Source organism: Ambystoma mexicanum, chromosome 2q (assembly GCF_040938575.1).
Source record: "Ambystoma mexicanum isolate Mex_15411 chromosome 2q, UKY_AmexF1_1, whole genome shotgun sequence".
In the NCBI taxonomy this organism is placed as follows: domain Eukaryota; kingdom Metazoa; phylum Chordata; class Amphibia; order Caudata; family Ambystomatidae; genus Ambystoma; species Ambystoma mexicanum.
This window is the reverse complement of record NC_090924.1, coordinates 1,469,418,490-1,469,430,360: the sequence shown is the minus strand read 5'-3', so window position 1 is coordinate 1,469,430,360 and position 11,871 is coordinate 1,469,418,490. Positions and strand designations below refer to the sequence as shown.

Genomic DNA, 11,871 nt, shown 5'->3' with positions numbered 1-11,871 from the left:
GTGACCAGGAATAGCTGGGGTCCTAAGAAGAACATGGCGTCAGCTGTGCTAATGTGTCCAGGAATAGCTGGGGTCCTAATAAGATCATGGCGTCAGCTGTGCTAATGTGGCCAGGAATAGCTGGGGTCCTAATAAGATCATGGCGTCAGCTGTGCTAATGTGGACAGGAATAGCTGGGGTCCTAAAAAGATCATGGAGTCAGCTGTGCTACAGCTGGGGTCCTAATAAGATCATGGTGTCAGCTGTGCTAATGTGGCCAGGAATAGCTGGGGTCCTAAGAAGATCATGGCGTCAGCTGTGCTACAGCTGGGGTCCTAATAAGATCATGGTGTCAGCTGTGCTAATGTGGCCAGGAATAGCTGGGGTCCTAAAAAGATCATGGCGTCAGCTGTGCCAATGTGACCAGGAATAGCCGGGTCCTAAGAAGAAAATGGGTCACCTGTGCTAGTGTGACCAGGAATAGCTGGGGTCCAAATAAGATCATGGCGTCAGCTGTGCTAATGTGGCCAGGAATAGCTGGGGTCCTAATAAGATCATGGCGTCAGCTGTGCTAATGTGGCCATGAATAGCTGGGGTCCTAATAAGATCATGGAGTCAGCTGTGCTATTGTGGCCAGGAATAGCTGTGGTCCTAATAAGATCATGGAGTCAGCTGTGCTAATGTGGCCAGGAATAGCTGGGGTCCTAAGAAGAACATGGCGTCAGCTGTGCTAATGTGGCCAGGAATAGCTGGGGTCCTGGGAAGATCATGGCGTCAGCTGTGCTAATGTGGCCAGGAATAGCTGGGGTCCTAATAAGATCATGGCGTCAGCTGTGCTAATGTGGCCAGGAATAGCTGGGGTCCTAATAAGATCATGGCGTCAGCTGTGCTAATGTGACCAGGAATAGCTGTGCTCCTAATAAGATCATGGAGTCAGCTGTGCTAATGTGGCCAGGAATAGCTGGGGTCCTAATAAGATCATGGAGTCAGCTGTGCTAATGTGACCAGGAATAGCTGGACTCCTAAGAAGATCATGGCGTCAGCTGTGCTAATGTGACCAGGAATAGCTGGGGTCCTAATAAGATCATGGTGTCAGCTGTGCTAATGTGACCAGGAATAGCTGGGGTCCTAATAAGATCATGGCGTCAGCTGTGCTAATGTGGCCAGGAATAGCTGGGGTCCTAATAAGATCATGGCGTCAGCTGTGCTAGTGTGACCAGGAATAGCTGGGGTCCTGGGAAGATCATGGCGTCAGCTGTGCTAATGTGGCCATGAATAGCTGGGGTCCTAATAAGATCATGGAGTCAGCTGTGCTAATATGACCAGGAATAGCTGTGGTCCTAATAAGATCATGGCGTTAGCTGTGCTAATGTGACCAGGAATAGCTGGGGTCCTAAGAAGAACATGGCGTCAGCTGTGCTAATGTGTCCAGGAATAGCTGGGGTCCTAATAAGATCATGGCGTCAGCTGTGCTAATGTGGCCAGGAATAGCTGGGGTCCTAATAAGATCATGGCGTCAGCTGTGCTAATGTGGCCAGGAATAGCTGGGGTCCTAAAAAGATCATGGAGTCAGCTGTGCTACAGCTGGGGTCCTAATAAGATCATGGTGTCAGCTGTGCTAATGTGGCCAGGAATAGCTGGGGTCCTAAGAAGATCATGGCGTCAGCTGTGCTACAGCTGGGGTCCTAATAAGATCATGGTGTCAGCTGTGCTAATGTGGCCAGGAATAGCTGGGGTCCTAAAAAGATCATGGCGTCAGCTGTGCCAATGTGACCAGGAATAGCTGGGTCCTAAGAAGAAAATGGGTCACCTGTGCTAGTGTGACCAGGAATAGCTGGGGTCCAAATAAGATCATGGCGTCAGCTGTGCTAATGTGGCCAGGAATAGCTGGGGTCCTAATAAGATCATGGCGTCAGCTGTGCTAATGTGGCCATGAATAGCTGGGGTCCTAATAAGATCATGGAGTCAGCTGTGCTACAGCTGGGGTCCTAATAAGATCATGGTGTCAGCTGTGCTAATGTGGCCAGGAATAGCTGGGGTCCTAAGAAGATCATGGCGTCAGCTGTGCTACAGCTGGGGTCCTAATAAGATCATGGTGTCAGCTGTGCTAATGTGGCCAGGAATAGCTGGGGTCCTAAAAAGATCATGGCGTCAGCTGTGCCAATGTGACCAGGAATAGCTGGGTCCTAAGAAGAAAATGGGTCACCTGTGCTAGTGTGACCAGGAATAGCTGGGGTCCAAATAAGATCATGGCGTCAGCTGTGCTAATGTGGCCAGGAATAGCTGGGGTCCTAATAAGATCATGGCGTCAGCTGTGCTAATGTGGCCATGAATAGCTGGGGTCCTAATAAGATCATGGAGTCAGCTGTGCTAATGTGGCCAGGAATAGCTGGGGTCCTAAGAAGAACATGGCGTCAGCTGTGCTAATGTGGCCAGGAATAGCTGGGGTCCTGGGAAGATCATGGCGTCAGCTGTGCTAATGTGGCCAGGAATAGCTGGGGTCCTAATAAGATCATGGCGTCAGCTGTGCTAATGTGGCCAGGAATAGCTGGGGTCCTAATAAGATCATGGCGTCAGCTGTGCTAATGTGACCAGGAATAGCTGTGCTCCTAATAAGATCATGGAGTCAGCTGTGCTAATGTGGCCAGCAATAGCTGGGGTCCTAATAAGATCATGGAGTCAGCTGTGCTAATGTGACCAGGAATAGCTGGACTCCTAAGAAGATCATGGCGTCAGCTGTGCTAATGTGACCAGGAATAGCTGGGGTCCTAATAAGATCATGGCGTCAGCTGTGCTAATGTGACCAGGAATAGCTGGGGTCCTAATAAGATCATGGCGTCAGCTGTGCTAATGTGGCCAGGAATAGCTGGGGTCCTAATAAGATCATGGAGTCAGCTGTGCTAATGTGGCCAGTAATAGCTGGACTCCTAAGAAGATCATGGCGTCAGCTGTGCTAATGTGGCCAGGAATAGCTGGGGTCCTAATAAGATCATGGCGTCAGCTGTGCTAATGTGGCCAGGAATAGCTGGGGTCCTAATAAGATCATGGCGTCAGCTGTGCTAATGTGGCCAGGAATAGCTGGGGTCCTAATAAGATCATGGAGTCAGCTGTGCTAATGTGGCCAGGAATAGCTGGGGTCCTAATAAGATCATGGCGTCAGCTGTGCTAATGTGGCCAGGAATAGCTGGGGTCCTAAGAAGAACATGGCGTCAGCTGTGCTAATGTGGCCAGGAATAGCTGGGGTCCTAATGAGATCATGGAGTCAGCTGTGCTAATGTGGCCAGGAATAGCTGGGGTCCTAATGAGATCATGGAGTCAGCTGTGCTAATGTGGCCAGGAATAGCTGGGGTCCTAATGAGATCATGGCGTCAGCTGTGCTAATGTGGCCAGGAATAGCTGGGGTCCTAATGAGATCATGGCGTCAGCTGTGCTAATGTGGCCAGGAATAGCTGGGGTCCTAATGAGATCATGGAGTCAGCTGTGCTAATGCAGCCAGGAATAGCTGGGGTCCTAATAAGATCATGGCGTCAGCTGTGCTAATGCGGCCAGGAATAGCTGGGGTCCTAATAAGATCATGGCGTCAGCTGTGCTAATGTGGCCAGGAATAGCTGGGGTCCTAATGAGATCATGGAGTCAGCTGTGCTAATGTGGCCAGGAATAGCTGGGGTCCTAATAAGAACATGGCGTCAGCTGTGCTAATGTGGCCAGGAATAGCTGGGGTCCTAATAAGATCATGGCGTCAGCTGTGCTAATGTGGCCAGGAATAGCTGGGGTACTGAGAAGAACATGTCAGCTGTGCTAATGTGGCCAGGAATAGCTGGGGTCCTGGGAAGATCATGGCGTCAGCTGTGCTAATGTGGCCAGGAATAACTGGGGTCCTGGGAAGATCATGGAGTCAGCTGTGCTAATGTGGCCAGGAATAGCTGGGGTCCTAATAAGATCATGGCGTCAGCTATGCTAATGTGGCCAGGAATAGCAGGGGTCCTAATAAGATCATGGCGTCAGCTGTGCTAATGTGGCCAGGAATAGCTGGGGTCCTAAGAAGAACATGATGTCAGCTGTGCTAATGTGGCCAGGAATAGCTGGGGTCCTGGGAAGATCATGGCGTCAGCTGTGCTAATGTGGCCAGGAATAGCTGGGGTCCTAATAAGATCATGGCGTCAGCTGTGCTAATGTGGCCAGGAATAGCTGGGGTCCTAATAAGATCATGGCGTCAGCTGTGCTAATGTGGCCAGGAATAGCTGGAGTCCTAATAAGATCATGGCGTCAGCTGTGCTAATGTGGCCAGGAATAGCTGGGGTCCTAAGAAGAACATGGCGTCAGCTGTGCTAATGTGTCCAGGAATAGATGGGGTCCTAATAAGATCATGGCGTCAGCTGTGCTAATGTGGCCAGGAATAGCTGGAGTCCTAATAAGATCATGGTGTCAGCTGTGCTAATGTGGCCAGGAATAGCTGGGGTCCTAAAAAGATCATGGAGTCAGCTGTGCTACAGCTGGGGTCCTAATAAGATCATGGTGTCAGCTGTGCTAATGTGGCCAGGAATAGCTGGGGTCCTAATAAAGTCATGGCGTCAGCTGTGCTAATGTGGCCAGGAATAGCTGGTGTCCTAATAAGATCATGGCGTCAGCTGTGCTAATGTGGCCAGGAATAGCTGTGGTCCTAAGAAGATCATGGCGTCAGCTGTGCTAATGTGGCCAGGAATAGCTGGACTCCTAATAAGATCATGGAGTCAGCTGTGCTAATGTGGCCAGGAATAGCTGTGGTCCTAAGAAGATCATGGCGTCAGCTGTGCTAATGTGACCAGGAATAGCTGGACTCCTAAGAAGAGCATGGCGTCAGCTGTGCTAATGTGGCCAGGAATAGCTGGGGTCCTAATAAGATCATGGCATCAGCTGTGCTAATGTGGCCAGGAATAGCTGGACTCCTAATAAGATCATGGCGTCAGCTGTGCTAATGTGACCAGGAATAGCTGGACTCCTAATAAGATAATGGCGTCAGCTGTGCTAATGTGACCAGGAATAGCTGGGGTCCTAATAAGATCATGGCGTCAGCTGTGCTAATGTGGCCAGGAATAGCTGGGGTCCTAAGAAGAACATGGCGTCAGCTGTGCTAATGTGGCCAGGAATAGCTGGGGTCCTAAGAAGATCATGGCGTCAGCTGTGCTAATGTGGCCAGGAATAGCTGGGGTCCTAATAAGATCATGGAGTCAGCTGTGCTAATGTGGCAGGAATAGCTGGGCTCCTAAGAAGATCATGGAGTCAGCTGTGCTAATGTGGCCAGGAATAGCTGGACTCCTAATAAGATCATGGTGTCAGCTGTGCTAATGTGGCCAGGAATAGCTGGGGTCCTAATAAGATCATGGCGTCAGCTGTTCTAATGTGGCCAGGAATAGCTGGGGTCCTAAGAAGATCATGGCGTCAGCTGTGCTAATGTGGCCAGGAATAGCTGGGGTCCTAAGAAGATCATGGCGTCAGCTGTGCTAATGTGGCCAGGAATAGCTGGGGTCCTAATAAGATCATGGAGTCAGCTGTGCTAATGTGGCCAGGAATAGCTGTAGTCCTAATAAGATCATGGCGTCAGCTGTGCTAATGTGGCCAGGAATAGCTGGGGTCCTAAGAAGATAGTGGCGTCAGCTGTGCTAATGTGACCAGGAATAGCTGGGGTCCTAATAAGATCATGGCGTCAGCTGTGCTAATGTGGCCAGGAATAGCTGGGGTCCTGAGAAGATCATGGCGTCAGCTGTGCTAAGGTGGCCAGGAATAGCTGGGGTCCTAATAAGATCATGGAGTCAGCTGTGCTAATGTGGCCAGGAATAGCTGTAGTCCTAATAAGATCATGGCGTCAGCTGTGCTAATGTGGCCAGGAATAGCTGTGGTCCTAAGAAGATCATGGCGTCAGCTGTGCTAATGTGGCCAGGAATAGCTGGGGTCCTAATAAGATCATGGCGTCAGCTGTGCTAATGTGGCCAGGAATAGCTGGGGTCCTGAGAAGATCATGGCGTCAGCTGTGCTAAGGTGGCCAGGAATAGCTGGGGTCCTAATAAAATCATGGAGTCAGCTGTGCTACTGTGGCCAGGAATAGCTGGGGTCCTAATAAGATCATGGCGTCAGTAGTGCTAATGTGGCCAGGAATAGCTGGGGTCCTAATAAGATCATGGAGTCAGCTGTGCTAATGTGGCCAGGAATAGCTGTGGTCCTAAGAAGATCAAGGCGTCAGCTGTGCTAATGTGGCCAGGAATAGCTGGGGTCCTAAGAAGACCATGGCATCAGCTGGGCCAATGTGACCAGGAATACCTGTCGTCCTAATAAGATCATAGCGTCAGTTGTAGCCCATTATTGCCATGGTATAGTGATATGAAATTCATCACTGTGTAGTCGGCTCTTACCATGGTGTCATTATAGCGGGATTAGCTGTATTACTGAGTAGCCCAGTATTGCCATGGTATACCTATAGTGATATGAAATGCATCACTGTGTAGTCGACTGTTCCCATGGTGTTCTTATAGCGCTATGGCATGTATCAAAGTATAGCCTACTATTACCATGGTGTTCCTATAATTGTATGTATTTGGCACAGTATAACACAGTATTGTTATAGGGTTTCTATATAGATTTCTCGAGGGTATGTCCCAGGACAATCTTCTATGCTTGAACCATTACATCCCTAGGTTATCATGGTGGTCCTATGGCAATTGTCATATTGACATTTTATGGACTAGTATTGCTTTGCTGTCACTATAGCAATATGGGATTTGGCACAGTATTGCACAGTATTGCACAGCATGGCAACTCAGGTTCAGTGTAGATGCTCTGGGGTTAGTGTTTCTATGTCTATGTTCTGGGTTTGACACACAAAGTCTATCGTCCCATTTCTTTTTTCTGTAGCAAATTCTCTCTACTTGGTACTCGATATCTCTTTTATGCCACAAGGTTTCCATGATTATTTGGGATGTATAGGGATGTATATGTCAAAGATCAGGGTTTAACATTATAGCACTCTATTCTGGGATATGCCTATGGAACGCTTCTCTATGCCAGAAAGAAGAGTATGGTCCAGTATAACAGTCATGAAAGGTGCCAGATACTGAGCTACCATGTCTAGGCACTTAGGTGTCAGACCAGAGCAGTTTGTGTATTGTGCTTAGGACGCTACCTTGTTTAGGATTAAGGGAGACCTTCAGTTTTGAAGGGGGCTAGTTATGGACAAGAAGTTCTTGCGGTCATTCAAGAGACAATCATCCTGGGGTGACCTGCTTACAGTAGTTATTGATGCCACGGAGAACTATATTCCTAGGGTTCCCAGGAAGAAGTTATTAATGTGTGCAGTGAGAGCAGAAATCACAGCACACCCAGAGAGTAGCGATCTAGGGGTGGCCTGATAGCAATGGCGTGGGTGCCCTGGACAGAAGAACACGCAGGTGTTGTGGAGAGCAGTGGCCTCAGGGAACCCTCACAGCACTATCTGAGGGTGCTTAGGGAGCTGTAATCTGGGGAGTCCAAGGATGCCCTCAGGATGGGAGTGGACCACGGTCCTGGCGTGATCTAGAAAGTTCCACACGCTCCAGCAGGAAACGGTCTCTAGCTCATCTTCTTGGCCACACTGAAATAGGTTCGCTCGATCTCCTCGTCCGCTGGGCACGTGTGGCTAAACTCGTCCCGAGCATAGGCGTTGTTCAGATAGCGCCAGACCCCAGTCAGTTCCGGAGGGATGTCGAAGTTACGGTATTTCTTTGCGGCAATCTGCAGAACAGCGAGGAAAATACAATTATTTCTGGTCTTGTCAATAAATCTTGCCCTAACGCCCTGTATGCCAGTCTGACCCAGTGCTACTAAGGTTATAGAAAACGGCTGCCCACGAAATCGTGGAAGAACTCCCACAACCCCACAGCGATCCACCCCCCCCCAATACCCTCTTGTACATCTCTTTTTATACAGGGCGTGATAGACTTCCACTCTATATACAACCCATACATAACCTTTTTATTTTCATTTATTGAAATCAATGAAACTGTAGAACAATCATCACAAACTTTCAACAGTGAGACTTCAAAATCCTACATGTAGAAGCATCCCTTTGGCATCAATCTCTGGGGCTTAGTAAGAGCATTTGTTATATGCTAAAAACCTTCCATACAAAGGTTCATAGGAACAGCTATATTATATAGGGGCAGCAGGAATGTGCAGATTCAGTGGTAAAATACAGACATCAATGAAAAGCTAAAGGGGGAGAGAAGACAATACCTAATAGCAATAACACAATGGGCAAGTTCTATGTCAGGGGAGGAACAAGTTACTTACCTGTAACTGTTGTTCTCCAGCATGGGTCTGGCATGGATTCACATGCTCATGAATATTCCCCGTCGTCAGGCTGGGAATCCTCGGTAAAGAAAAAACCAGTATCAGTTTCGTTTCTGATCTGTCTTTCGTAGTAACAACCAATCACTGGTCTCTGCGTCATACTGACCACAGCCAATGACTGCCCTCTACCTAAGCACCGCCTCTGGCAGCCATCTTCAGATTTGGAAGCACGTGAAGTGGCAGTATGACCAAGTGAAGAGCCGCAGAGGGGTAGGCGGGAGGGTTCGCATGTGAATCCATGCCAGACCCATGCTGGAGAACAACAGTTACAGTTAAGTAACTTGTTCCTTCTCCAGCATGGGGTCTGGCATGGATTCACATGCTCATGAATAAAGAATACATAGCAGTACACACATGCACAACCACGGGAGGTGGCAAAGGCTCAACATCAAGCATCACATCAACTCAACATTAAGCATCTTACCTCCTCACCAGGCTCACCTCAGGCGAACAGGTTGCGCAGCACTGCTTGGCCGACCCTGGACTCCTCCCTGGAATCCCGGTCGACGCAGTAGAATTTCGTGAAGGTGTGCGTCGACCTCCACGTAGCAGCCCTGCAGATGTCCAGCAGGGGCACACCAGATAGGAACGCCGTGGTAGCTGCGATCGCTCTGGTGGAATGGGCTCTCGGACGGCCAGGCAGCGGTCGGTTTGCCAACCGGTGACAGCACATGATACAGCCGGAGAGCCATCTGGAGATGGAAGCCTTCGAGAGAGCCTTCCCCTGATTGACAGGTCCAAAGTTCACAAAGAGTTGTGACGTCTTCCGAAAACCCTTCGTGCGGTCCACGTAGAACTTCAGCGCTCTAGCTACATCCAGCGAGTGCAAAGTCCTCTCAGCCGGCGACGAAGGCGACGGGAAGAACACAGGTAACACCAAGGGTTCGTTGAGATGGAAGTCCGACGGTACCTTGGGCATGAAGGAGGGGTGCGTCCTGAGCACTACCCTCGTGTCGTGGAAAGTCAAGTACGGGGCCTTGCAGGAAAGGGCCTGGATCTCTCCCACTCGTCGTGCGGAGGTGATGGCCACAAGAAAAGCTGTTTTCCACGATAGAAACTTCAACGGGGCCGAGTGCAGAGGCTCGAACGGAGGTCCCATGAGCTTGGTCAGCACCACGTTGAGCTCCCACGCCGGGGCCGGAGCCTTCACCGGCGGGAACGATCTGAACAGTCCCTTCATGAACTCTTTCACCAGACGATGAGACCACAAGGACGTCCGCCCCGTGGTTCTGGTGTATCGGGAGATCGCAGCAAGATGAATCTTGATGGACGCGTGTGCCAGACCAGCTTTGGCCAGCGTCAGCAGGTACGGCAGTACTTGGGGAGCCGTAATCCGTAGAGGGTTAATCTTCTGTGCGCGGCACCAGACAGAGAACCTCTTCCATTTGTGTCCGTAGCATTTAAGAGTCGAGGACGCCCTGGCCTTTGCAAGAACCTCTCTGCAATCGGCCGGTATGTCGTATCCTCCAAACTCTAGCGCTGCAGGAGCCAGGCCTGCAAGTTCAGCGACTTCTGGTCGTGGTGGAGGATGGCGCCTCCTTCCCTGGAGAGTAGATCCGCGTCCGCCGGCAGCTTGATCGGCGGGGACGCTGACAAGTCCAGCAAGTCCGGGAACCATATCTGCCTCGGCCACGCAGGTGCGACGAGGATCATCCTGCACAGTGACCTCTTGAGCTGGTTGATGAGCCGGATTAGCAGAGGCAAAGGAGGGAACGCGTAGAGGAACAGGCCCTCCCAGGGGAACGAGAAAGCATCGCCCATGCTCCTCGTCTGGGGAAACCTGCTGGCGAACCTCCGGCACTTGGTGTTCGTCGCCGTCGCGAACAGGTCGATCTGGGGTGTGCCCCACCGTCAGAAGAGGCGATCCACCAGATCTTGCCGTAGTTCCCACTCGTGGCACGAGCGCAGCTCCCTGCTGAGTGAGTCGGCGATGGTGTTTTTTATCCCTGCCAGATGAAACGGCACCAGAAAAATCCCTTGGGCGATGGCCCAATGCCACAGGTCCTGCGCCTCCTTGGACAGCGCTGGGGACCTGGTTCCGCCCTGTTTCCTGATGTAAAACATGGTGGTGGTGTTGTCGGTGAAGATCCTCACCACCTTGCCCTTGAGGGACGGAAGGAAGGACCTGAGGGCCCAAAACACTGCACGGAGCTCCAGGACGTTGATATGCAGGGACTTCTCCGTCGGGAGCCAGAGTCCCCTTGCGTGCAGATTTTCGGTGTGCGCTCCCCACCCTTCCAGGGAGGCATCCGTGGTCACAGTCTCCTGGTGGGCTGGGGCCTGGAAGTCCATGCCCGCCGTCAGATGCGCGCGGGTGCCCCACCACCGTATCGCTCGTCGGAAGCTCTCGTCGAGCTTGATCCTTTCCTCGAAGCTGCCCGTCGTCTGGATCCAGCGCGCATCCAGGAATTCTTGCAACGGGCGCATCCGGAGCCTGCACATGGGAATGAGGTAGATGCAGGAAGACATCATCCCGAGGAGGGACTTGATGGACCTCACTTTGGCCGCGTCGGCCACCAACATCCGTTGCACCTTGCCCAAGATGGTCCTGGTCCTCTCCTCCGACGGGGAGGCCAGAAGGGACACTGTGTCGAGCCTCGCTCCCAGAAACAGTGCGACTTGCGCGGGCACCAGGTGGGATTTGGCGTAGTTCACGGAGAATCCCAGGTCGGTGAGGAGTTGGACGGTCCTTGCCGTGTGGACCACGGCGAGCTCCCTCGTCTTGGCGCGGATGAGCCAGTCGTCCAGGTAGGGGTAGACGTGAATCCCCTCGCGGCGCAGCTGCGCCGCCACCGGTGCGAGGCACTTGGTGAATACCCTGGGTGCCGACCGTAGTCCGAAGGGAAGGGCTTTGAACTGGTAATGACGCCCTTGGACCACGAACCTGAGGAATTTCCGGTGCCCCTTTAGGATGGGAATGTGGAAGTAGGCATCCTCCAAATCCAACGACGATAGGAAGTCTCCTTCCTCCAGCTGACCCAGGACGTGCTGGAGGGTGACCATCCGGAACTTCTGCGCCTTGATGAACTTGTTCAGACGTCGCAGGTCTAGGATGGGGCGCCATCCTCCCGTCTTCTTCTTCACGAAGAAGTATCTCGAGTAGACTCCGGAGCCCCGAAGCCCCTTTGGGACGAGTTCGATGGCGCACTTCCTGAGCATCGCCTTTACCTCCAGGAGAAGTTGAGGGGCGTGAAGTTCTTTCCTGGCCACGGGGGGGACGCGCGGGCACCTTCTTTGAAACTCGAGCGCGTGGCCCCGGGCCAGGGCGTCCAGCACCCAACGGTCGGTGGAGATGGACTCCCACACGCTGACGAAGCCCGCCAGCCGGCCTCCCACCGGGGTGCTTCGGTGGGGGCCCGACCCCACGGCCGGTTCAATCCTGCTTGGACGCGGCCTTGCCGCCTTGACCTCCTTGGCGACGACGGCGGGGTCCGCTAGACTTGCCTCGTCCTCTGTAGGCCTCTTGCGACGACGAGCAGGCCGCTTGACGGTAGGAAGCGAAACCGCCGCCGGAACCTTTGGAGGGGCCCTTGC

At 52.0% G+C, this 11,871-nt stretch overlaps 1 protein-coding gene across 1 annotated transcript in view; it reads right to left on the bottom strand.

Annotated features, from left to right (window-relative positions):
• Positions 1-5,782: 5,782 nt before the first annotated feature.
• The window catches only part of CLIC2 (chloride intracellular channel 2), a 503,137-nt gene continuing 497,048 nt past the window's right edge, over positions 5,783-11,871 (bottom strand). The window contains exon 6 of the mRNA XM_069649047.1: positions 5,783-7,719. Within this exon, the coding sequence (XP_069505148.1) occupies positions 7,558-7,719 (162 nt within the window). The 3' untranslated portion in view covers positions 5,783-7,557. The remainder of the gene's footprint in view (positions 7,720-11,871) is intronic.